General features: G+C 46.3%; 1 protein-coding gene across 2 annotated transcripts in view; it reads right to left on the bottom strand.

Annotated features, from left to right (window-relative positions):
* Positions 1-2,946: 2,946 nt before the first annotated feature.
* Positions 2,947-27,488, bottom strand: part of UNC5C (unc-5 netrin receptor C) — a gene marked incomplete at both ends in the record, with an annotated part of 393,819 nt that continues 369,277 nt past the window's right edge. For both annotated transcript variants that reach the window (XM_082837850.1, XM_082837851.1), the window contains 5 exons: positions 2,947-3,112; positions 3,876-4,054; positions 9,712-9,876; positions 11,849-11,998; positions 25,273-25,506. In XM_082837850.1, the coding sequence (XP_082693976.1) occupies positions 2,947-3,112; positions 3,876-4,054; positions 9,712-9,876; positions 11,849-11,998; positions 25,273-25,506 (894 nt within the window). The remainder of the gene's footprint in view (positions 3,113-3,875; positions 4,055-9,711; positions 9,877-11,848; positions 11,999-25,272; positions 25,507-27,488) is intronic.

Raw genomic sequence — 27,488 nt, 5'->3', positions numbered from 1 at the left:
TAGATGGCATCATGCACAAGTGATCGATTTGTTTTCCTTCCGGATGAAGTAAACTGGTCTTTGCTCGCAATCTACATAGAAGCCCTAGGAATGACAGGCAGGACGTGTCACAGGATGGCTGAGAAGGCGGCTCCCTACGTGCTGAACTGCTGAGTCTGGGTCTTCCGAGTTTGAGAGCAGTCTAACAGCGATTACTTCACTCCCTCCAAGGAAGGAAATCAGAATTCGCAGGGAAAATCATTTGATATAAATGTAAATGCTGTGCTGTACATATGGAAGTTGCCATTCACCTGATGACAGATGAATACCTCACTTATAGGGAATCAACCGCTCTGCCCGTTTCCGGTGCTGAGATTTAGAACCGAAAACCACGAAGCATCCGAAGTGAACCCCAAAGGCCCCCCCCTCAATGGGGGCGCCTCAAAAATACAGTTCCTGCTGTGTTCTGTAGTTCTGTGTTGATGACTTTTTTTCGTCAGTTTTGGAATTGATTTATCTGAATACTACATATTTACTCCTTTCTATTTCTCCTTAGGTATCAGATTTCTAATTCTTGACTTCCACAGATGACAGCCCCCCAAACCAGTAATGGTGAGTAACCTTGAGAAGTTCTTTTAAGATGCAGCAATGGACAACAGTCTTTCCTCCTCCTCCTTTTTAAAAATTATGTATTAAATTTTTTTAATGTAGAATTTTACTATCTTTTGGTCAAAGATGCATTGGTATAAGCATTATCCACTGAACTTGTTAGTGCAATCTTTCCCTTTCACAGTAAGTGTAACATATTCTTATATATGGTACAGGGGGGTGGTCTGAGAGAGATTATGGAATATGCATCTAAAACAAAAGATAAGAAATAAAAGGCAGGAAAGAAAAGGCTCCCTACTAGGTATCAGCAGTTTCTCGATGATGAGGATGGAGGAACCTGGGAATATCAAAAAGTTACCAAACTAGTCAGGAGAGGAAATATATGTGGAAAGAAGGGGAAAAGGGTATAAAATTATTTTTAATTCAAATCCAGTCAGCAACTTGGATACCTCCAGCCCAAAAGTTAACCACAGCCATGTTTTGAAAGTTCTGATTCATACGCACGGGTGCTTGTTGTTCAATCTTGGTTTGGCTCCTGGGCTGTTGACTCTTTATTCCCCACCTGCTGAATGAATTGAGTCCCTGTGTTAAAACAAAGAGCCTGTGATGGTCCTCAGGAAATAGCATAGTTTACACAAAGTAGTCTGTTGACTATTCTTCAGTTAAAAATTTTTTTAATTAAAAAAATTTTGACCAAGACAATAATAGAACATAATTTGCAACTAGTCAGGAAGGCAACTGGTCCCAAGAGAGGAAAGAAAGTGATAATAAAGGGATGCCATCTCTGGGTGAACAGCGTGATGCAATGACACAAAGACAAGACTGGAAAGCATGACAAATATGTTACAGGTTAGAATAATTATCTTCCAAGTGGGAACTATTTGAAAGGCATAATGTAGCCTGGGCGAAAGGCTAGTTGAATCTTTAAATGATCCAGGTCAGCGTCCACTGTGGTCTTCATACTGATGACGGAGACTGGGAGCATCACAGTGGAAGTCAAGCATTTTAGAACCTTGAGCTGATCTAATCCCATCCCTTCAGTTTACAGGTGAGGAAGCTGAGGTCCAGTGAGGGTAAATGACTCTCCCAAGGTAGCACAGCTAGACAGTGACAAACCCAGAATGAGAACCGGTTTCCAGCTCAGAGGCTGTTCCTTCAACCACACTGCCTCCAAGGTAGACAGAGGACCCACGAGAGGCGTGTGGGGCTGTGTGACCACAATGCTGAGTAAAGCCTGAATCAGAACACTTGAACGCTTCTCGTGACGAGACTCAGAGGACAAAGCCCCTGCCTCAGCAAGCTCAGAGACCAGACTGACGAGGCCAGTGAGCATTTACCTCCTTTCCAGGCAGAATGATGGGAGAAAGATAAAAGGTCAGGGAAGCAATGCCTGTTTAATTAAACTGGTGACCACGCCCACCTTGTTATGAGAAGGTGCCCGGGTCAGGTCAATACCTAAATACTAACAGTACTGCTAACAAAAACAAGTTAAAAGAAAATCCTTTTACTAGAAATACTTGTAAATACTCATCAATGATAATGATGATGATAATAATAATACCTTTCTTTTAAAAAAAAAGCCACTTCAAGTTGCATATTACAAACACACGTTGTGGAAAAAATGCTTGTTTGTGTGGCTGAACGTGAATCCCTGTCTTCCCTGCCACGCTATAGCTTTATTCCCCAAGGGCGTGAGGTGGGTACCCTCAAGGAATAAGGAAGTCTTAGCTCTCTCTCCTTTATACTTAGGTTCTCCACTTCCCCGATACAAACAGTAACACTGGTTCTACAAGTTCTAGAAACAGAACACTGATGGGAGGATTATCTCTGAGACACTTGATGCACATGATTTGTAGGAAAAGTCTGTGATTTCTCTGTAAATTACTAATCTGAAAGAGACACAGCAAACCGTCCACAGCTTCAACTTCAAATGATTTAAACAAAAATAGAACGAGCCATGGACAGTGTCTGCATCCCTGTCCAATTGGATGTAAACAACGTTTGTAGAAACTGGGTTTGTTAAGAAAGTTTATCCATAGATCTGGATAGCAATAAAAAGCGTTTCCTAGGAAACTGTAAGATCCTGTACCACACAGCATACAGCCCAACTAAGAGGAAAATTAGGTTGATTTCTAAATTCAAGATACACATTTGTACAATTGTTCTTAACTCCTGTGACGATGTCCGAGTAGAGTGGGCATGTATATTGGTAGTTGTGTCTGTTTTCCTTCTCTCTGCCGCTGCAATCTTGCCTGTGGAGCTCACTGGTCTAGACTGGGTTTCCTCCTCAGCTCTGAGCCCCTGGACGTCCACAGACTCCCTGTGACTCTCCTGCTTCACTCTCAGCCCCAGCCTGGGTCAATACTGCCCTTCTGCTGCTAACGACACTACTGTTTCATGTCTTCCCATCTCCTCCAAGACAGCTGCCAGCACGCTCAGGTTTCCATCCGGGAAGTTCTGTGCCTCCCAGAGATCCAGGATGACGCCAGTTGGGCTTGATTTGGTGGCAAAGTAATTCAAGTACCTGTAATTGGTAATGGGAAAAGGTGCTGAATGGTGTGATGTACGGTTCTCTTTTCCTTTCAGTTTTTACTGAACCTTTTCGTTACTGCATTTCTGTAAGTATAACTGGACCCACTTGGGAAACTGTGGCTTGCAGTGAGCCGTTCTGAACAACTAGCCCATACTTAATTAGGTCAGCCCCAGACAGGAGACGTGATGCCTTAACTTTAACCTCAACTCTGAGTAAGATAATTTAAGAGGCAAGATGTCTGTGGGTCACATCCTAAACAGGAAACCAAGAGACTTATGTTTTCTTTCCAGCCCAGGCTCTGATCATCTTTGACAGGTTATGCCACGCCTTTCGCTTGGTCGTGACGGCAACGTTCTACAAAGAAGAGGCTCCGGAGGTCTCTTCATAACTTCCTGGCGGCGCTGTGTTTAGCGTGTTCATTACCCATCCAGCATTAGGTCCTGCTCAGCAGGAGGCGAGGAACAAATTAGCGAATGGATATATCACTTAGGGGGATTTAGCCTGTCAGCTTTGCGAAGTGGATCACAAAACCTGATATTTACAAATGTCAGGTAAGCCCAGGATGTCTCTCAACAACGTGTTTGCAAGACCATGGTGCAAGATACAAGGTAGGAGCTTAATACATGTTGTCATAATGAAAAGTAAGTAAATGTACAGATGGAGGAAAAAAATGAACGTTGCCCTAAGTCAGCTGTATCAGTCCTGGAGCCCGATGGTCTAACAGGAACTAGTTCTGAAGCCTGGCCATACCCACCTGTCCAGGTTTAGCTTATGGGCCAGCATCCTCCAGTCATGACCCCTCGTCTGTGGGGCATCCAGGCTGCTACAGAGCTTCTGCCGGATCGGGGGAGGGATGCTGAAAGCACTGGGTCCCGTCATGGTGGTGACGGTGCTCGCTGGATCCAGCAGAGGCAGATCGATGCCAGTAGGTTCCTGTAGTTCAGGCACGGGAACAACACAGCATTATTTCTGAAGACAAAAGCAATCCTTATTGAGCCAATCAACATAATGCCTTGCTTTGAATGGTAAGAAGAGAATGAATGTTATTATATTCTCCTTAGTGAGAATGGCTTCTTTCTGGCTGACGGCTGTGATTCTCTGTAACCTGGCTGAGAGGAAGAGGTACACTCTGAGCTGATTTTTGCATAGCCTTGGATGTACGGGTCTTCTGTAAGGACTGGGCTAGCTGGAAAGCTCGGGTGTAATTCAATTACAGCTTTTCTAATGGGATTCTCCAGGATGAGCAAGGGAATATCAATACTGCTAAAGGTTTAGGTTTTGGGGGACGGGGGGAAGAGAAATGTTCAAAAGGGCAGCTCTTTGAGAATGAACTGATCTAGATCTGAGATTCTAGAGACTGTCTGACCCTGAGGGGAAGCCCTGGGCAAACGCTTGAGTAAATTCTCCCTCTAACCTCTGCAGAAGATGGCTCGGGGCCTGCTTTTGTTGAATGAAATGGAACACAGCTCTCCTCTAAATGACATCGAATTAAGACTAATTATTTAAAAGAAAATGGCGAACACAGTACCTGGCTTTAGGGCAAGCTGCTAACAGAATCCTCCAATTGCTGTGCACCCTTGTTTTTAAATCTAATTTTAGTAGAGAAAACCACAGATTGGCTCTTGAGATAGTTTCAGCTCATAAAACAGCACGATTGCAAAACCTGAAATTCATCTGCAGGAGAAACTCTAATCATTTTCTGATCACTTCTGCTGGTTGGAAAAGCAAAAGCAAATGTTGCCTGGGGACTATTAAAGCAATAAAAGAAAATCCACTTAATCTACTTTAAATGTCATCTCTCTCTTTTTCAGAGCAGGTACCTCCGTGGTGAACATAATTAGTTGCTGGAGGATAAAACAGCCACACGCAGGTCCAGCCATCAGGAAGTCTCGGGGTCTGGTGGAGGGCTCCGCTCAGACGTCAGTGCCCCCGCCCTCCAGAGCCTCCCAGACCCTGCTGTTCCTACACCTGGGGGCCACTGTCTGCGTTCCAGGATCAGCAGCCCAGGTCCACTGCGAGGCTTGTGCGATGACACGGCACAGTGTCCGTCCGGGGGCTCTGGAGGGCACGTTAGGGCAAAACAAATTTTTTTGCCATAGACCATCAAGTGGTGTTGGCTGTGATCACAATATCTGGCCTCAGAACCCAAAGCTTGGCAAACTGAGCCTCGGAGGATTCCAGTGGCTCCTTTATGTTAACAACTCCAGCACACAGCAGGACTGAGACGACTGGTATGAGATACGTTGGAGTCCCTGAATCCCAAAGAGCTTTCCCTGCACTGGGCACAGAGCTCTTTCCGAGGGACCACGAGGACAGAGGGCTCCTGACCTCAAGGGCATAGGGCTTAAACCAGAAGAGAGGACTGAAGGCACATGTCCGTGCTTTTCAACAGATTTACGTTGGGAACGTCTGCACCCAAGTGGCCAGCGCTTCTCTCAGGTATAAAATTGGGAGCGGGGGCGGGCAGAGGCGTGGAGAAATCACACCTCATTCCACAGCTTAGCGCTACGGCCCGCTTGCAAGTCCTGCTTGCTTCTCGTCTGGACCGTAACAATGGGGCCTGGAAGGAAACCCAGCCTGTCCATCCCCGGCCTGCGGTGGAGGCTGAGTCTGCACGGGGAGTTGGGGGGGGTTCTGCTTGGTGTAGCGCTGCCTCGTGGCCTCACCAGCTCCCTGCTGCTTCCCTGTGGTCCACCCCTTATGCCAGACTCATCTTCCTAAAGCCCAGCGCTGACGTTTCTCCTGCCTTCTCTTGGTAAGTGTTAAATGGCTCTCCTACCACATGGATTCCCAACTCCTTATCAGGCCATGAGGTTATCTGCGGGGCCGGCCTGAAGCCTGGGATGCCTGTAACCTGCAGAGCCAGGCCTGCCGTGGACGAGGGGCCCCTGTGTTCCCTCCACCTGGCAGCCTGGCTCCTGTCTTTCTCGGGTGGCACTGGCATGACTGGACCATTCACTGTTCCTAGCACCTTTCTTAAGGATGTACCTTCGAGAGTTCTTCTGCCCTTTCCCTTAACCTCTGTCAGGCAAACACCTCAAAACGTGGGCTGAAAAGCATGTTCCCTGAGCAAAGCCGCCCAAAGCCCTCCGCCTGGAGCCCTCCTACAGCACTTCCCACAGCCCCTGTCCTCCTCCTACATCTGCTCTATGCACGCTGGTTGTACTTACGGACGAATTCCTCTGATTTCCCAAAGTTCTTGGAGATGAGAGTATTTTTGTCATCCTCAGAACTTCTCTGACCCTCAGGGCAGTGCCCTGAACGTGGAAGCTACTCAATTCGTATTTGTTGAAGAGAGGAAGGTATGTTTTCTGGTAGAGCAAGAGGATGAAGCCAGTTCCTAACAGAAGCCCACCTCGCAGAATAGTGCTGCCACATTCCAACTAAACGTGGCTAAAGGTAAGGCTCTCCTCACTGTTCAGTCCTGAAGGTAAGGCAGGCACGACTCTCAGGAAGGTCTGCTCACACATACACGTTGTCCCCCTTCTCTTGGTGAATAAAGAACTGTCAGCACTTTACGTGGGCCTTCAAACCCTGAGTCTCCAGCCTTGGCTACTGTGCCTGTTTATTTCCTTGTGCATGAGACAAGCCCTCGTCTCTCTTATCAGATGGCTGACAGCAGCCTTGGAGGTAAAAGAAAAATACATATATACATTTACATTCAAATTTCATCTAGTAATTTCTGTTGCTGTTAGTTCTTCTTTTACTTCCAGGTATGCTCTCACAGAACACTTACTATAATAATTGTTTATGATATTGGTACCACCTGTCTTTGATGTTATGCTTCCCTTGGTTAAACATGATTTTTCACCATTAACCAAACAGCTGCTGTGGCACACGTTTTCAACACTCCACGGGAGAAACGACTTTCCTTTCCTGTATTCTGACTCTTCCTGAAGTCACTTAGAAAAACTAGATTTTCCCAAGGGTCCTTCTTTTTGAACAGGTTATAGAAAACAGAGGAGGTGAATAGATAGGATGGCTATAGCAGAGTGAGGCTTTGTACATCTTTAATATTGTTCTTTGTGTGCACGAAAGTGCTGTGTGTCAGTAGTTAACAGGGTTATGACGTCTTTGTCTATACTGTAGCTAGAACTAAAAGTCCTAACGAGACTGAAGCTTCTTTCTCTCCTCTACTTTTTTTCCCTCTTGCTGGTGATGGGCAGCTTCTCCTTTATTACCTCCCCTGTCCCTCTAAGGAAAAACCTTTTATCATCATTTATCCTCATACTTTTAACTCTTCTAGGCATTTTCATTCTTAAACTTCATCTCTGTGAGACTAAAGGCTTTATCTCTAGGTAAGGAATCTCTGGCCAAGGCCCCTAGAGAGGAACAATCGTCCAGCTCTTGACATCACCCCGGTCTGTGTCAAGCACAGCCTGGTCTCCCTGGGGGGCGGCAGGCCCTGTGCCTGACTGCAGAGGCCAAGGGCCGAGGAGCTTTAGAAAGGAGCGCTGGTGACGCCTTGAGCAGTGGGTGGCAGGGGGAGGGCAGCAGCGCATTCCTGGCAAGTCAGCTCATTTTCAGGAGATGGGACGTTGGAACTGCAGCCCCGGGCCACCTGCCAGCCTGCCACGTGACCCTAGGGAGGAGCCCTGTCCAGAAGACAGGCACCACCAGTGGAGCCAGTGGAGCCTTTTCTCTGGTTGGTTGTGGCTTGTAGCCACAGGGAACCCCTCCTCGAGCTTTTGATGAGACTCCAGGTCTCGGGGCTCTCCAGAGCCAATTGTTCACCAGCACACAGCCTGGCTCCCGACATCAGTACCAGCCCAACTCTCCCCGCTCTGCGGGCCACATGCACCGCATTCAAATGCTAACAGCAACGGTGGGACTCGGTGACCCAGAAGGAAAGGCAGCAGAGTGGCCCCTAATCCCCAAAGTCATCCGACTCGGGTCATTTCTGCCTCCCCCCTCCTCCCGCTAAGTGTGCTTGTCTGTCACAGGCCTCTGAGGAGACGAAAGGGTCGGCCTCCCTGAGCTGACTGCCACCAGGTTGCAAAAGAAATCATCTTTCCCCTGTGTTGGCACAGGAAAGAAAGTCCTTAAACTGATCCCACTATGACGCGACACTATCTCTTCGGTGAGGGGTTGGCTGGCCTGGCGGGGGGCGGGGGGGGGGGGGTCAGCCCTGACCAGCGCGCTTTCATTCGCGGCCACAGCTCCTCTGCCTTTTCATCACATCGCTCATGCTGAACGGAAAGCAAGCATCAAAGGAGCAGACCTCCTCGCCGCCCCCTCCAAAATTCCGCAGCCTTTGTTGTGGCTGGAGCTGGGTGGGTATTGAGCTTTGCAGACCTGCTGGGCCTGGAAAGTGAAAACACCCTCCCGAGCCAGCAGGGGTGGTGCTGCGGGCCCGGTAGATGGGCCCGCGCACAGAAAGGCCCGGCGGTTGCCATGGCGCCCTGACACCAAGATCATGCCTTATGAATGTCACCGGGGCCTGTGACTAAAGTTGTTTATGAGTCAAAAGTCTCATGAAACGGAGGGAGGAGACGACGACCGCAGCTCGCCAGGCTGTGGGAAAGGAGGAGGTGGTAGCGGCAAGGCTGACGTGCTCCCCCCCTCGGTTTGCTAAGGAAGACTGTCTTTAAATACGACATGTGGAGTGAGACACGCCGAACAGGGTGCCGTTTCATTCGTCGCTGTGCATGAGACAGCGAGGAAGAAGGAGTCTTTTAAATCATATACCGTCCGGCTGTACTTCTAAAATATGACAATTCTGTGCTGGGGCTCAAAAAGCAACGCCAAGCTCAGCTCCACAGGCCCCAGACGGTGCTGCCCTCTTCCTCTCACCCTGTCCTTTTCCTTTTGTCCCTCCAGCCTGAAGCGTTTCCATGGTTCTAACTCCAAGCCCTGGGGTCCCAGGTAACCAGTAAGGTCACGAGCACCCCCTCTTTCCACCCAGAGAAGTCTGAAATAGCAGTGATGATTTTATATGTCTCTATCTCAGAAATGACAGAGTCCCACCTGAAGGAAGTGAGGGTCACAGCGAGGAAAGGCAGCGTGATGGGCGCCAGTGGGGAAATGCATAGATTTTACTTCTATTTCAGGACGGTCTCTCCTACCTCGGGGAGAAGGGCATCTCTTCTATTTGGAGGATGATGTATAAGAGAGCAACGAGACCAAGAGACTTCTCCTTTCGACATGGAAATAAAAGGAAAGGAGGCAAAAGGAGGGGGCAGGGAGCGCATGGTCAGGCAAAGCAGGTGAGTTCCGAGGAAAGAGCCAGAACAGGAGGAGAGGCGGAGGATACAAGGAACAGGGGACAGCAGGGATGCTTTGGGAAAGTTACTCTATGTGTGCGATACTTAAATTGAACCTTATACTCGAAGTTCAGATCTGTGTAAAAAGTTAGGACAAGATCCTTAAGTTCATGTCACGAAACGTAGAAGTCCTGTTTTTTGCAAGGGATCCTCTATCACACTTTCATATAATCTGAGCTCCCTGTGTTCATTAAAAATACTATTCTGTGAACCAGCAGGCCCTCCAGAGAGCTTTTCAGGACTTCCCACACTGAGATACTTTATACCCCACTGGCCCTCCCGGAGGTCGGTCCCTCCTCTGGTCCGAGACCAATGAGCGCCTCTTACCTCGGACACGGTGCAGTTTAGCTGGAAGATCTGCCCTTCTCCCTCTACCTGCCGCACACAGAGTTTGCAGACCAGCTCCACTGTGTTCAGGCTAAATCTTTCCAGAGTGAACGTGCAGTGGAGGTTTCTCTGAGACCCACTCCAGATGTGGTAGAAAGGAATTTCCTGAAGCATATAAAAGGGTGAGCCACAAATGAGGGACCAACGCTCAAGGAAGCTATCAGACAGCGCGCTGCAGGGTACTCATCTCAGTACCGCACATGTTAATTACCTTATTTAATCCTCACGATGGGTCCATGCACAAGCACATCCCAACCTCCTTTTCAGGTGAAGAAAACTGAGGCCCAGAGATGTTAAAGAACTCACCCAAAGTGCCACAGCTAGAAAGTGGCAGAGTTGAGGTCTGAACCCAGGGAATCAGCCCCAGAATCCTTATACCTAACCAGCCTGCCGCTTCTCTGTCACTTACAACCCCCCCCCCAAAAAAAACAAAGAAAACATCGTAAATGATCTTTTTTGTAAGGTTTAGACAATTGCCCAAATAAAACCTACACACTCCAGTCATTGCCCATTAAAAGGAACCCCTGCCATGGTACCCTGGAGAAAAGCAAAGTCTAAAGGATGACGCACTGACCCAGTTCCCTTTCATGCCTACGCCCTCCCTCTGCACAGGATGGGGAAAGTCAAAACTCACTACAGGTTGGAAACCGGAGGCTTGATTAGCTGCCAGAGAAAAGTTCTTGGCCTAAAAGGCACCAAGCCTCTAACAGACACAATTGCCTATGAGTCTAGATCACCTCACAGAGCCCAAGGATCTTTTTTTCAATAAAGGGAGAAGAAGGATTGACACAAAATGGTAGACCATGTTGGTTAAGAACATAGGCTCTGGAGCCAAATCCAGTACCAATAGGATGCCTTCCCCTTGCTCACTTGGTGATTTGGGGCAAGTTACTTAACCTTTCCTCAGTTTCTTCATCTGTGAAAGACTGTACGTAAGCAACAGAGTACCTGAATGGAGGGGGTTAAATGAGATTAATCAAAGTACACAAGAGTCTGGCAGATGGTGAGAACTCAGCCAGGCTTAGCTTAAACTAACATCAGGTTATCATTATTATAAAAACAACTTTCCATTATGGTTGCACAAAAAGCATTGTTCATAAAAGGGGAAGATCTGTGGACTTTTATGGCAGTTGCAAAATCAGAGAAAGAAGAAAGCAAGGGAGGAGATTTAATGAGAAAGTTAAAGCCAATCTTTCAATCAAGTGCTGAGCGTGTACCCCCATCACAGCTCGAGACTGTAAGCACACCAGTGGGTTTGTTTCCCACAATTTCTGTGTAAGTACCAGACATCTGAGAGTAAGAATACAGCTGAAACTCTTCCCTTCATCCCTTCTAGTATGTTCATGACTTACTACATCAGGAAATCACAACCAGTGCAGCTACAGTGCAGGGTGTGGGACTGGATTTGCACGTGTGTAGACAAGGATTCACTGCTGATCCTAAGGGTGTCGACGACTCCTAGGATGGGTCTGAGGCTCGGGATCCCATCACACAGTCTCCTGAGAGCGTGGGCTGCCTGATGGAGAGGATGAGGTGAACACCTCGGGGGAGTCTTGTTTTTCCCACACACAGCTACATACAGTGGGACTTGGGACCAGTATTTTTATGCTGTTATTTAATAAAATCCTGACCAGGTTTTATTTTCACTTGCTATCCCAGCTTCCAAGCTGAGCTTCCTTCTAAGTTTTCAATGTAAAGGCACTCTCTCCTAGCCAGGCTGAAGCCTAATTTGTGTCATGTGGGATAACAATGTTCCCTTTCTCCTATGAATGCATCTGAGGCTGGTTTTTACCAATTCAATGTTAACATTACTCTGAGAATGCACAGACATGATGGACTTGGAAATCTTATTTACTGAAACATTGATAGTAAAGTTATCTGAAAGAGAATTCAGAAAAAGGCATTTCCTCCAGTATGTCTAGAGTATTTTTCAAAAACTCCTAAACACCCCCCAACTATTTTGGACAAACGAGTACTGAGATAGGATTACTTTCAAGGAAGGGAGTGTCTTCTGTCTAAATCATTCTAGTCCCCTTGCAGGTGTCTCCAAGCCTTTGGTTCAGCTTGGGAACCTTACCTGATATTTGGCCAGCAATTTGCTCTTCCAGAGGGAATGGGCGACATCATGAATGGACAGGCGCAGGTTGTGGGTGCTGCCTTTGAAGTGAAGAGCCTTAGGTTCTTCTAGGAGCTGTCCTCCCATCTGTCTCTCGAGCTGCAAGACTTCCTGCGACGACATGTCCCAAACCAAAAGCAAATATGAATGACTGGCATCACTTCCATAGTGTGCTTCCTCACTCTGCCCCCAGCCCCAAAACCTAACTGTGCAGCACGTGACCTCCATCCTGCAGCCCCGAGACCCTCCAGCTGAGGCCCCCGCCAGTCTGCACGTGACTGGCCCCTACTGGCCATGGACTGGGTCAGCAAGCCACACGACACTGTTGTGCGGTACATTCAGTACAGTCTACACTTCCTGACGAACAAGTGGTGTATTTAATCAAATACGGGGCAACGACAATCAGAACCCAAAATGGGGAGAATCCCCCCAAAAAGAAAAAATCGGTAGAAACGTAGATAAACAGATACGTAAGTAGATTTTCAATGAACTTTTAGGGAAAGGGGCAAACAACTAGAAAACAAACCAGATCTTAGATTGGAAATACCAGCTAACAAATAAAAATCTGGAATGTGTTTTGGGCACTTTTTCTATTTTTTTCAGTTTCTTTACCTACAGAAATAAAATTTGTTATTAAAATGATCCACTGCACAATTCCCAATTATTAAAAAATAAAAATATGCTCATTAAATATTCTAACAGAGGAAAGTACACTGATACAGATTAGGAGGATTTTTCAGCACCAACTATTGATCTCAATAGCCACTCAGATTAAATTTTTTAAAAAACCACCTCATTTTTCAAGAACCATGGCTGATTAAATTTGCTATGTAACTTTACTTATGCTATAAAGATACAACACGAAGATAAATTCTGTATCTACTTCCACTCCTCAAGCTAGCTAATGGGAGTTAATGAAGCATTTCTAGGTACAGCTGCAATTATCCAAACATCAGCAAACCATAAGTTCTCAATGAACCAACATCCCGAGTCTCCTCTGCTGTCTGAACCGTCCTGGTGCAGTTTGTTCCTCTCGTAAAAGTTTCAGTGATAAGAATACGCAGACATCTGTGACCTTTTTTCCCAAATGGGTTCAGGAAAATAACGGATTTTATAACAATATAAAAACAAAATACGATTTTCTTCTTTGGTGAGATTTCAGTCGGAAGCATGGGGTTCAGTAACACAGGTGATCACTCAGGCCATCCCACAGGCGTGTATAGGGAACCTACTCCCGCAGAGATAGATGGTCACAGTGCAGAACTGTGGTCCAGTAAGTGCAGAGCTTACCAACATCACTGATTAGATGGAAACAGCTCATTTCAAACTGCTCCTTTACTGGTTCTTACCACCCTCCATCTTTGAGTCGGGCCACTATTCTGCACGATGCAAGCTGCCGAAAGGTCCTATAAGGTGTAGGGAATATGAGGGTGATGTGGAATGTGGTCTCAGGCAGGGACTCCTCTAGTTAGTGTGTAGTGGAAGAGATGAGGCAATAGCACATTGACAGAGAGATGGGAGTGGTCCAGCTGCTTGAGAGCACTGACGTTGAGAATATTCAACCTTGCTGGCTGATGAGCGGCTGTTACCCGTGACAGGACACAGCACTCAGCCACCCCGACACAGACGCTGTGTCACTGTGCCCCGGCTCTGCTGTGCCCTGTGCCCGCAGCTCAGCAGGCTCCAACAGTCCCCATAGGCCTCTAGACGTACCCAGCACAGAGCCGTACGCGCTCCTCGTGAAACACCCTCCCACAACACTTCACACTCCAGTCCTCGAGGAGAATCTGGCCGTGCGGGAATAACGACGGATAAGAAAAGCGAGGGTTAATTGCAGTTTCTTCTGCTTCAGCAGGAAGACGTAATGAGCTTATGTTGATCATGTTCAGGGTCTAGTTAGCATAATAGAGAAAGCTGATGTTCCCGGTGAACCTGGCACCTGACAAAGTCTAAAGCTAAAATGATGTTTGTTTATAAGCCATTAGAAGAAAAGAAACATAATTAGAAATCTTTGAGATTACAGTCATGCCAATCAATCAGTTCTAGCTTCTCTCCAGTACACCCTAATTACCTCATCAAGACATCCAAAGAGCAATCGATAGTAATTATCTGATTACTGTAGATCTTCATTATGTCCAAATTATCTCCCTGGGATGTCTAAAAGAAGACGCATTGTATTCCGGGAGGTAACCGTACCCAACAATGTATAATCCACACCCCATTCCTACAATCAACACAGATCGCCAGGGGAGATGGAGGACACGATCAGTTTTCTTGGCAGGGATGACCACTGAAAAAAACCTAAACTGCCTATTGGCCATGACCTTGAGGTCAACAAATCTAACACAGTACCACATTGTGAGTGCAAAGTGTGCGTAGGAGGCAGCCCAAGAATAAGGCTCAGTGCTTGGCTTCTTCGGCATTGACCCCGAAAGTCATGGTAAAGAGTTCTCCCAGTGAGGAAAGAGACTGGCCTGGCTCAAGCCTTTTTTTGAGAGAAGGGACCAAGTAAAGTGCCATTTTAAAGAACATGGTGCTGGAGAACACACGCTCTCTCCAGATTCTTAATTTCTCCCTCTCTCCGCTAACCAGGAGCGACACAAAGCTGCTGCAAACAGCTGGGAGGAACCTGACTTCTCTGTCCCGTTCAGATGGACAGGAACCCTGGTGAGAGATGAACTGCTCACCAGGACGCATCCATGCTTGGAGCAAGGTCTCTAAACATATTGGACTGCACCTGCCATCAATCAAAAAGAAATCAAGCCTGCATTTTGTTTGTTTCTTTATAAGTTATATACCTACATTAACACATCAATATGTTAATGTTATAAAATATACCTAAGGTTAAAAGTATGTGCTAAGATGAACAGACACAGAAGTCTTTAATAGTGTCTGTTTTTACCCCCCAAATCTCATTGGCCTGGGGGTTGTGAAGTCCATTTTGGAGACTGCTGGCTGGGGCAGCTGTCCCTCCACTAGTACTTTGGGAGAAATCAGCCAGGAGTAAATGATTCAGTAAGAAGAATCCTTACCACACTTAAATTTAACATTTTTTTTCTGAAAAGTAGCAACTGGTATCATCGCACCCAGGATGTTCAACTTCAAGGGACCACAACAAAATAAAGGAGAGGACAATAACCAAAGCACAAATTAAAAACACTGAAGTGTGAATTAAAGATATTATGATCAAAAACTAAAACAACTCCTTGGAAACTAAAATCACCTAGAGCCACACGAGAGGGAGATGACCTGCCACATACAGCAAATCCCACGTATAAATTTTACGTCAGAAAACAGAAGAGGCAAGCCCACTTGATAGGCTACTCGGGGTTTTGTTCCATACTGTTATGGTTTAAGTATCATAATTTCAGATATTTTATAGCTGATCCCACTTAAAATTAATGTAACATTTTAAAAAGCTTGATTCTCTGAATTCCTTCTGCATGACATCATTTTGGTTATTATACATGATACAGAGAACATACAAATAACAGATGTGTGAATCAACAAAATACAGCTTTAGAGTCACATGCTTTCCTCTCCTTAATCTTCCTGGGAGCATTCATTCAACACACCCGCCAGGAACCACGTCGGGTTCTGGGACGCACACACAAGTCAGCCTCCGTCCCAGCCTCAAACCACACTCACAAACCTCAGCTGTGGGGAGACCGACATACAAACACGTAACCCCAACGTAGTGTGCCCAGCTCTAAGACAGCTGCTTTTGGGTCCCAAAGTTGGGACATTTCACACACCTTATGAGAGGAAAGGAACAAGATATATTTAAGGTCAAAAGAGTTAGGAAGACTTAAGAAAAATATCGTGACCTTGGAAAGAAATGCCGTAACAGGAATTAGGATCGTCTAGGCTCTTTGTTCTCAGAAATATAGATGTCGCCTTCCTCTGCAAAGGCTGTCCTCCCTGCTGGAAGCACCCCTGCCTCGGTGCCTTGTTTGGGCTCTGCTTCTATAGAAGGGGTCCCTTTCTGCCTGCCTTTGTCAGTTCTATCTCCACGCCTCCAGCGTAACCTTGAAAGACTCTTGCAGGGGTCAGTTATCAACAGAAACGTCTCCAGCCCATCCTTCCATGGGAACACACACGTGAACCCCATGCCGCAGGGAGCTGGCCTGTGCGTCAGAGCCGGAGCCCGCCGGGATCTGGGCAACCCCGTGGGGCAGCCGCTTCCCAGTGTGGTGGCTGCTCGGAGAACGCAGGCTCCCCGGTGGCCCTGAGCACGGGCTGTATGGATTCAAGGAGCCTGTGAGGGACTGTTCGAAAGGCAGGGACGAGGGACTCCACAGGAGAAACAAGGCGCATTCACAATAACCAATTAAGCCAAGACATTAGCCATGCCAAGCCATTAGCCCTGGCCGCTTAAGAGCCACAAAAAACGCAAGCTGTTTTAAAGGACTGCGCGTACAAAGGGAGCACCTCTGGTCTCTACCCAGCGCCACCCCCCAACCCCAGGCGCCGCGCCCTCATTACGGCGCGCGGGAGGAGCCCTGCGACTCCTACCCTCCGGCCCCCTAAGCCCACGGCTCTTCACGCCGCGTTACTGCCGGGCCAGACCACGCCTGCCTCCGCTGCCGCCCGCCCGTGTTCTTCCTCCTCCGGGCCCTTCCCAGCCCGGGCAGGTGTCAGCCTCACAGCTAGCGCACACGAGTGCCCCCGGTGGCGGGGCTGCCTACACTGAGATGCCTGAAGCTCATGTTCGGGAACGTGAGGAGTCTCCGTCTGTGTGCAAAGCACTGACTGTGTCCCAGGACCTGCGTGAGGCGCCGGGCCCTGGCTTTGCCTCTGCACTCCGTGCTCACCCTCGTCCGCCGTCCCCCTCGCCCTGCGCTCGGACCCCCCTGGCCCTGCTCGAGGACGCGCCTCCTCTCTCGCACCGCTGCTCCCAACTGGGCCTTCTTCTTTGAAGGCACTTTTTTTTTTTTTTGGTACGCGGGCCTCTCACTGTTGTGGCCTCTCCCGCCGCGGAGCACAGGCTCCGGACGCGCAGGCTCAGCGGCCATGGCTCACGGGCCCAGCTGCTCCGCGGCATGTGGGATCCTCCCGGACCTGGGCACGAACCCATGTCCCCCGCATCGGCAGGCGGATTCTCAACCAGGGAAGCCCGAAGGCACTTTTTTAACACCTGGTTTCTCAGGAATACAATCCAATTTGTGGGTTCTCCAGCCTTTAGCTTCTCCCTCTCTTGTCTCTCTCATTTTCCCTCCAACGACTCTTACCGGCTACAGAAAGGAAGACACAAATAATGAAACTTAAATCCCGTATGACACATTCAAATCGCTTCTGGAAGAGAAGGGTGGGGGCGGTGAAGCCAGGGCTTTGCTTCGTTTTCTCTCACGCCTTTCTCGGTGCTGTCTGGATGGGACCTGTCCTCGCATTCTTTCCTCTGGACAGAAGCCCAGAGCCCTGGATCGGCTGCTCACCGCTGCCAGGGAGCCTGGGGGCAGCGCCTGGAGCCTGGGCTGGTAGACGCAGCTCTCGTGGGGACGCGCTAAGATTTCCACAGGGCAAGATCACCAAGGGCAGCGAATGGAGCAGCAGCCAGCCTTGCACGCCAGGGGTGTTCGCTTTGGTTTGGCCGTGCGGCTCCAGGGGGAGGAACCCTCACTGCACGCTCACGCAGGGCGGGCCCTGGACCAAGCACGGAAGGCCAAGTCGTGCGCTTGGAGACTCGCGCCCACCTCCACCAAGCTTCTGCCATACGGACTCAGGGCCCTCCAGGCACAAAGAACACACCACCGGCAGACGCTCAACATGCCACACAGGTCAGACCTCAAGAGACCAACCCTCAAGGGCTGTGCTGCCAGTTTTAAAAATAAAAATCACATCTCCTCCCATCAGACTTTATGGAACCTCCTTTGCTCCTGTTCACTCTTTAAACCTGTGTTGGAACCTGCCCCTGTCATCTGGGGATGAGGAATGTCTCTCTTTGCCAGAGACTATCTTATCTCTGCTGTCGCTATCACAGCAGTGGACCGTCCTCTTCCAAAGCAGAGGCCAAAGAGGCAGGGCCACCGTCTCTCCTGCTCCGTGCCAGCTCCCAGCGACACCAAGCTCAGCTCCCTGGGGCTGCACGGCCAGCTGTGGCAACATCTGACCGTCAGCCGGCCTCTCCCACCTGCTTGGGTCATCGTCACAGGCGCCCAGCCTCGCCACACTTTCTCTTTCCGGGCTCATGCTGGGGTGCTCCGCTCTCCCCCTGAGTTTGCCTGCCGTACTTCGTCCCTAATAATAACAAAGTTGGACTCGGGTGACCATGTGCAAACATTTCCTGTCAAGCCACCTTATTTCTAGGGCTCTGCCTGCTGTTCCCACAGCTGCTGTCACCACGGACGCTTGGTCTGAGCTGCCACTCCCAGCTGCCCAGTCAGGTCAGTTTGTGACACCTTTGAAGCAAAATGCCGAAGAGCAGCACCCAGGGAAGTCGCCGTGTGGCTTGTCCACCTCTGGGCTTACTTCTAAGGGAAAGATGGTCTCACACATCTGAGTATTAGGAATAAGATTTTTTAGATTGTTCTAGAACTTCTGGAGTCACTCTTGTATTCCTTTTCACCCTTGAACATTTATTTTTTAACTTCTATATTAGTGTCCTGTTTCTGCAGTAAGAAATTACCATAAGCTTAAGTGACTTAAATAACACACATTTGTTTCCTGACAGTTCTGTGGGCCAAAAGTCTGACGCAGGTCCCCCTGGGCTAAAATCAAGTGGTAGTAAGGCTGCCTTCCTTTCTGGAGGCTCTAGGGAAGAATCCGCTTTTTTGTCTTTTCCACCTTCCAGAGTCGCCGACATTCCTTGGCTTGTGGTCCCCTTCCTCCCTCTTCAGAGCCAGCAATGGCACATCTCTGATCCTTCTTTCATGGTCATATTTCCCTCTGACCATAGCTGGGAAAGGTTCCCCATTTTTAAGCACAAAGTAATAAGATCAGACCCATTCTGACCATCCAGGATAATCTCTCCATCTCAAGGTCTATACTCTCATGTTTGTAGTCTCCTTTGCCATGTGAGGTAACATTTGTGTGCAGGTATCTTTGGGGACTCATTACTTCATCTACCAAAACTTCTATTTCCTCTTCTCTCTTTCCCCCCTCTCTCTCAAAACATAAATTCAGCACTGCAGATCATTTCGAAAATATATGATGGGGCCAGAGCCAAGTCTCATGAGAAGATGATAAAGATGGAGTAAATTTAGAGGCACCAAAAATAACCCTGTCCCTAAATAGCTGACCAACCAGCCTGCTAACGAACCTGACACTCACCCCACGATTAGATCACAATTAGAGTTAATATCTTCACTGAGCCCTTAGCTTCAAAAGGCCATTATAATCTAAATGCCCACCTAGGCACAATTAACATTATCCAGTGACTGTTTTATGCCAGGAAGTTTAATAACTTTACTCTCTTTCAATCTTTTAAGGGTCCCTGATTCAGACCAAATGAAGTCCCTAAGAGGTCAAGTTCGATGACCAGGGCCACAGAGCTGATGAGCGGCAGAAGCCATCAAGTCGGCCAGCTTGACCCAGGCTTTCCTTTGATACCACACTTCCTTCCATACACTGAGCAGGGAAAACACACTTGTCACCTTTACCACGTTTGTTGTTGCTGCTATCTAATGCATGTGTTACATGTATGAATATATTCGTATAATTCCAGAGACCAGGATCCTGAGAATATGAAACATAGGTTATGCTAGTTTTGAGGTGCTTTGAGGGAAGTGAAAGAAAAGATATGGTTAATGGGGCCAATCCAATGGAGGGCCAGCCTTTGTTGGCCCAGAAGAGGCAGGCGTGAGGTGTTCTTGGTTCAGCAGGGTCACAGCTGGCCATGGAGGAGATATCAGAAGGACACGGGTGAAGAAGCACCAGGTTTCAGGATGAGACAGAACTTGTAATGGGCTACCTATGACTATCTACGACTGTGGCCCAAGAAACTGAGTATCATGCAATTCTCAACTAGGATTCCTATTTTCATTTTCAGTGTCTCTTTCATTTTTCTCTCATCGTTTCTCATAATAACGATTATTCACAGAGTTACTATGTTACAGCCTAGATTAGGGTATGTGAAAAATGAAGTAATCCAAAGACAACTCTCTCCCATGCCAAATGATTACATAAAGAAAGCTAGTACACGTCATTTGGTTTGTATCACATATACATTTGTCAGAAATTCAATTAACAACGTTGAATGTTATGATATGTGAGACTACTCACATTTTATGCAAATAACTCCTCTTTTAGGTTCAGAGTTTAGTATAAAACCCTTTATTAGGAAAGGAGAATCTTATAATTGTACCCCTAACATAGTGGGACAGAAATTACTTACATCAATGCTGATGTATATTTCTCCCTGAAGTGTTTTTAAACTTACCCCAAATATAACCTTGCTCTCTATTAACTTCTGGTCTATTTATATTAGGATTTAAGTCTTTGCAAACAGTGAAAGGAAAAAAACAATACTACTTTAATCACCTGAAGAGGAGGTAACGAGAAAAGCTGTGACCTACCCAACTCAATCCTTTCAATAGATGTGACCTCTTTAGTTGAGAATGGAACGGATTCTAAGGTATTCTCACAATTCATAGCACCTTTATCCCTTTACATGAACTCAACTCACTCACTGCTCTCACTGGTCCTTCTAGCACATGCATGGAAAAAAACAAACAAAACAAACAAAAAACACCTGAAAGGTATGTAAAAGAATTCCACTGTCTCCTGGCAGCCTTGACTTTTACTCCAGCAGTCACTGCCAGCATTCTAATTCAGCACTAATGCTTCCACGTTGCTAAATACAGCTTTTAAGTTTCAGATGACCACTTTTGCTTCCAGGTTTAACAAAACTCAGGGAAATTGTTACAAAAGCTACCAAACTCAAAGAGGTGGGTGGGAAGATGAAAGAATGCATCAGCGTTGCTGAGACTGACTGATGTGGTATCTTTTTTTTCCCCATCCACATGGACAATATGATAATAAGTGGGAATTAATATTATCAATATGTTCAGATCCAGACACGGGGCCAGTCTTCTTTCTAATAGCTCTCCAGACTGTGTAGTTCAGACCCCCAAGAATGAGTGCTGCACTGAGCTTCCCTCCCTGCCCTCGTCCAACCTTCTGTGAGGGTTTCTGCAATTCAGAAAGAATCCCCAGTCCGCAGTAGTAACTCTAAGAAAACGTCAAGTCTGGGAAGGCCCACTTGCAGGCATCACTTGCTAGCTGGAGACACAGGTGGTGGAGGAGTTAGATTAAAGTCCAAACAAGGAAGTCGAGCTCCTTTTCATCAGAGCCCAGACTAGGTGAGAAGAGGCTGAAATAAAAGGTTTGAAAGGTAAAGGACAGCAGCTGAGGGAGTGTCCCTTGAGTGGTACCACAGGTGCTAGATCATTGCAACACATGAAGGGGCTGCGGTACCGTCAGGGATGTGGGGAGAGTAGGAGAGGCTCGGAAGAAGTGCTGTGTGAAGTCTCATGAGTCAAGGAGAAATACATAAAAGGACTGTGGAGAAGCAGGAGAGCCACAGCTTAGGGCAGATGTCTTGACAGTATAATGGACTCAATCAGGAATTTGTGATTTTTTTTAGAGAAGCTCAACAGGCCGCAAGTAGACATAGAGGGCTTGTTCAGTGGAGGTCATATGTAGCGATGGAAATTAGAAAAGCCTGCAGCAGCTTTAGATGGCAAGAGATTTCTGAGTGGAAGTGAGTTCCCTGTAGATACGGGTAAGAGCAGATGAAGGTTTGTGGACCATGAGACCAGGGACAGTGGACGGAGGTTTTCCTTAAAAACAAAGAGCAGCTTTCGTGCACCTTGTGGGAGAGAGATGGAAGGTCAGATGCTTTCACAGGTAGAGACCTTGGCCGGTGGAGATCTTGGTGCAGTTCCTGCTGAGGATGCAGTACATCTACACTAGTGGGTAGATAATGAAGAATGATGTAAAGGTTACTAGAATACATTTGGGCAAAGGAACTGTGAATAAGAGGTGACTTTGAATTTGAGAGGATGAGGGGAATAAAAGGAGGGGCAAGAAAGAAGACGAGGCAGGTACTGCTAGGGTGGAGATGTGAACTAAGGAACTGAAGTGGGTAATGGAACACAGAGTAACAGAATAAAGAAAAACAACCCAAAAGGCCAGCCCAGAAGTAGAGCGATGCCCCGGAAGTGGTCAGGGATATGAGACGTATTGGAACTTTTCCTCTTGGACTTGTGGTTGGGGTGTGGTCCTCACTGCAGGGACTGTAAGTGATACGTGTTAGTTGGGAGATCCAGCTGCAGTTAATGTGAGCAGGTGAAGGAATGGGTGAGAAAATGATTTGAGGATACAGGAAAGTTTGTCCTAAGTAGGATGAAAGTTCCAAAAAGACCCCTGACATTGTTTAGTGTAAGAGATCTTAACCTTGGTTGCACAGTAGAATAACCCAGGCAGTGCTCAAACAAACAAAAAACCAAACCCAATACCTACACCGATCAGATCAGAACCTTTGGGTTGGGACCCTCCAACAAGTCTCTTTTTAAAGCTTCCCAACTGACTCGTACGTGCGCTGGATAGAGAATTATTATTTAGGATTTAGGACGAGCGTAAGTGAGGAGTGCGGTGGGCCTGAAGGAGGAGGTATTTGGAGAAGAGATGCAAAAGACAGTATTTATGGGTAAATTAGAGGAGCAGGGCGATGGGAGAGAGGCTGGCGGGAGCATTAGCAGGCGAGGTGCCAAGAGGGCAGAATTTAGGTAATGAAGGGCCTTTCTCAGTTAATCGGCCCCAAAGTTCCCATTCAAGCATGGGCATGAGGCAGTTTTGGCTGGACTGAGCTGTCTCTTCGGTATGTTGGTTTACCTATAACTAGGATTTTGGTACCTCTGCATTATTAAACGATCATGAGGTACAAGAAAGCCTTATCCATTATTCATGTTTCTTTCAGACTAAGTGCTGGATCCCCAGATGCTGAGAATTTATATATGTCTATTTGGAAAGCACTGACCATGATATAAACTGCTCTTGGGTTGTTTTTACTCCTCAAACCTGTTTGTCAGTCTTTCTCATCTCTTTTCGCTAATTAACATAATCAAAATTATTTTATGAAATATTACTTTTTTTGCATGGATTGTACGTCTTTTGAGAAGAAAGGTCGAGAGTGACTGAATAAAGGAACTATTTGTGTGAATATAAAATGTGTTTCAAATATGATGTAGATCTTCTACAGATGCTTTTTGCAATGATTTCTCTTTGAATTATTAAGAAGATTTGCCTTCATCAGACCCCATGGCTCGCCTACAAATACAGTTTTTCCTAAGAAGGATTTAAGCCTACAATGATTTCTATCCAGACAGTGCCTTAACAGTATCGCATTTGCAAGGAATACAAAAGACATAACCTTAAGCTTTACATTAGAGCTGTGTGTTCGCATCATTTATTTAACATCAGAAACTCCTACAGGCTCAACCATCAAAAATATACCCAGGGACCGAATATGTCTCATCTCCTCCATGGACACAACCTACAACACTCAGTTTTCATGACCCAGAACTATTCTCTGGATGGAAACTCCAGAAGGAAATACCCTGAATTTCAGAAAAAAAAAAAAAAATTCTTCTCTTGGCTTCCTAGACGCATCTTTCTCCTACTTCTCCCCTTCCTCCTCTGGGTACTCCGCTTTCTGTAGGTCTTTTGCTGGCTGCCCCCCTCCTCCCTTGCAATGGCAGGGCTCCCCTGGTCCCTGGGCTCTAGGGTGTGGCTCTCTGAGCAGCCCACTTTAGGAGCAGAGTCCAGACTGCGGCCAGCTGCCCGGGGAATGAAGTCCGCTTTCTCCACTCAGCAGCTGTGTGGCCTAGGGCAACTTACTTAACCTTTCTGTGCCCTGCACATCTGTAAAATAGGGATAATGGTGTCCTACAGGTTGTCGTAAAGATTCAATGAGTTAAGAAAAGATACTTAGGATCTTGCCCGGCACATAAGAAATTCTCGGTGATGTTTATTAGCTTTATTATTATTTTCTCCCTCTACTCTCCCTTGATATTCTCCTCCATCACCATGGAGGACAAATATCAATATTATATAGTTGGTTCCTGAGTCTCTGTCTCAGGAACTGCTCTCTGTTCAAAGAGCCACCCCTATATTTCCAACTGTCCATGGGGCACCTTTGTCCTGATGTCTAATCCATACCTCTAATTCAATATTCCAAAGGCAAAGTCACCATATCCACAGTCCAGAGCTGCCTGCCCCTGAGTTTGCTACTGTTACTTACAGGCAGACTTGATCTTCTGCTCCACCCATTCAGGGTTAGTCACCAGGGCCTGCAAGAGTTACTTAATAGGGCTTTCGTACCTATTCCCTTCCTCTAACTCCTCCGTCTTCACTCCAGCTCTACCATGCTTTTCCTGACTCGATTCTATCTTTTCATTGACAGCAGACTAGTATTTCTAACATGTATTTCCAGTCATGTCTATCTTCTAGTTACATCTCTCTAGTGGTTCTCCATTAACTCAAGAAACTGAATCTCCACTCCTCTCTCTGGTTGTCAAGGTCCATCCCAAAAAACCTCCTATCAATCATTCTAGGCTTTCTGGAAATAACATGCCGCATAGAATCTGTATTTACTGTTCCCTTTGTGCTTCTTCATGCTGTTCCCTTCACCCAGAAATCCTGTATTTTTTTCCCCATTACTGTTGGTCAAACCCTGCCTTCCTTTAAGGTCAATCTCAAATGCTAGCTCCTTTTCAGATTTTCTCAAAATAATATGATGCCTCCTTCTCCTGAATTCCCACAGAGCTCTGCATTCATCTACGGCATGTGTCACACTCTGACTTGCTTCGTAATCCTTTGCATACTTCTTTTATTCCTCTTTCCAGATCATAACTTCTTCAGAGGCACTTACTATATCCTTTAAAGCTTCAAATGGGAGGAAATGAATGGAAATAATGGCACCGAGAATTAAGCCTATTTATTCCGTAAAGCAGCAGCCTGTTGTCAAATGCTAACCCTCTTCCTCACGGTCCTCATAAAAAGAATGGGAGAGCATATAAGGAAGTTGCACACAAGAGGAACATAGAGTGTGAGCAATTATGCCAGTTCCTTTTATAGGAAGAGCACAGCTGAGACACACAAGGAAGCAGATTATTTACCATCCACAGGTCTCATTGCCAAATTCTTCCACTTCTAAATTTTTCATTAAAAGAAATCAAGGAGGGTAATAAACAAAAGTAGCCCTCGGGAGGAATCAGCCTAATGGAAACAGCTTCTTTATCAGCACGGCTTCAAGAAATGTCTAATTTGTTTTTGTAACTGCCATGTTCTGGGGCCAGACACTTGTGTTCATGCACACGGGTGCGCGTACGCAACGCATGTCGTCTCTAGGTGTGAGGTGGGCGGGTCAGGCTGGAGTCACTTACCTTCAGGGCATCCTGAGTGTCATCCAGACAGTAGACCCGGAGGCTGTACTCCAGAGAGGAGCAGCAGAGCGGCCCGAAGATGGCCAGCGTCAGGCGCTTGGTGGCTGCTTTGGTGGTGGACTGCCCGACCAGGGAGTAGGTGCCAAGGTTCTCGGAGAGGAGGTGGCAGGCCTCTGCGTCCAGCTGGATGTAGCAGGGGGTGGTGAAGTTTTCCTCTCCGACCACCACCACATCCTGTGGGACGAGAAGGAAGGGGCAGCGACTGAGCCTCCTGGGTGCCGTGACGGTGGCCAACAGGGGTGCACTGATCAGCACTTCTCCTCCCAAGTTCTGATTACTCCTTTTCCTGCTCTTTTTTTCTTTCTCTGACTTTATTATACTTCTATCAATATTTCCATTCTTAATCATTCTCTCCCTTACTTCCCTTGCCTTTATGCTGATAACATGCTTTATGTAGAAGATCTTCATTTAGTCTTTTTTGATCTTCTAGGAATCTACATTGCTGGAATCTACCTAAAATTCCAAAAGAAATGTATAAGTTATCCTTTTAACTTCAGCATATTTGAGTTGATTATCTGTTTCTGATAATTTGCTTTAATCTCTAAATTGCTAATTTCATCCAAAAGTACTATCTTATTTCAATGTCATTTTAGCATAGTATTTTCCCCTGAAAATCTAGGGGTTTGAAAAGAATTTTTAAAAAAGAATTAGGGAAATTAAAGAATTATGCAATACCATTCTACTAAGTTCTTCCAAACTCACCCATCACTTACTTTCCAAAGCAATACACTGCTTTTCCTCATGATCTGGGCTCTTGGACTTTGCGAAAAGCACAGCATGGCAAACTCTATGCATTTGACACATTATTTTTCTGTTTATTTTTCATGTAAGCCTTTAAGCAGTCTCACGTTTTAGATTGTTAACATTCAGCAAGAAATAAAAATAAGTGAAACTGATGAGTTTTATAAAAATAGTTACTAACTTAACTAGGTTTTGATTTAACCAAATGACTCAGGCCATAGAAGAAATCATCTGAAAGACCAAGCATAGAATCCATAAAACAAGGGTCACAGTTCCACATGCCTCCCAGGGCAGAATGGTTAACAGGAATGTGTGAAGCAGGTAGGGCAGAGGGTAATAAGGAGTGGTGGAGACTGGTGAAGCAGAGCACAAGCCTGTCTACAGAGCTCAGTCTCCGCTTAGCTTCAGCCATTGCGGCCATGCAGGGGTGGGCTCTCAGTACTTTTAACTGTAAGCGTCTTTGCCGTAGGCATTTTTGCCGCATAACTGATTGGCTGTAAAGCAATTTTGCTGTAAAAGATGAAACAGCAATAAATAAAAGAGGGACATTAACAAAAATAAAAAAAAACATGAAAAATGAATAACAAAAGTAAAAAGACTTTATTATGAACTAAAAAATATTTAAAAACATTTGAAATGTGTGTAGATTCATGGCAGTACTGTGCAAACAAATGATTTTATTTAGTGGGTTGCACCTAAGCACTTGTCTTCAAAGTCTTTCATTTGTAGGATTATACATATTTTTGCTTGTTGATTCAGCTCCTCATCTGGCATTCCACTTTTCTTTTTCGCTAAAAATTCTTCTTCATTAAGAGAGGTATCAGTTTCCACATACTGGGATGCATATTTATAACTGAGCTTTGTATTACGGTGTGGAAGCCCCTACACTGTTGTTTGTTCTTGGTACACATTGTTACATGTCCCTTGACAGATGTTCCAAAGTTCTATGGGACATGTGGGCTCGACTCGGTGCCTTTTTGGCCGTTGGCCTCTTTCAGATTTATGTAATATTAAAAATGGTAGTACCGTGTCAGTGGAGAGATGAAACCAAGCTGTCAACCAGTTGAAACCGAACTGTCCACCAGTTATTTTATCTTTTACAGCAAAATTGCCTTAAGGCCAATTAGTTATGTGGCAAAAATGCTTGTGGTAAAGATGTCTATGGCAAAGATGCTTACAGTAAAAGTACCAGGCATGGCAGGAATGCAGGACCAGTGAGGACACAGCCTTTAGTTTTTCAAGAGAGGCTGTAAGTTCAGATTATTTGTGAAATCTTCCAACTTTTAACTAATTCAAATTTAAAAGAAAATTTCATTTGGGAGAAATAAAACCCATGTGTGGACACGATTCAGCCTCTGCATTAGGCTACTTAATCTCTGCAGAGACAGCAACCATAGTTCCTTTGCTTCATACTG

Source organism: Leucopleurus acutus, assembly GCF_964270905.1.
Source record: "Leucopleurus acutus genome assembly, chromosome: 4".
NCBI classification, from domain to species: Eukaryota; Metazoa; Chordata; class Mammalia; order Artiodactyla; family Delphinidae; genus Leucopleurus; species Leucopleurus acutus.
This window is presented reverse-complemented; position numbering and strand designations above follow the sequence as displayed.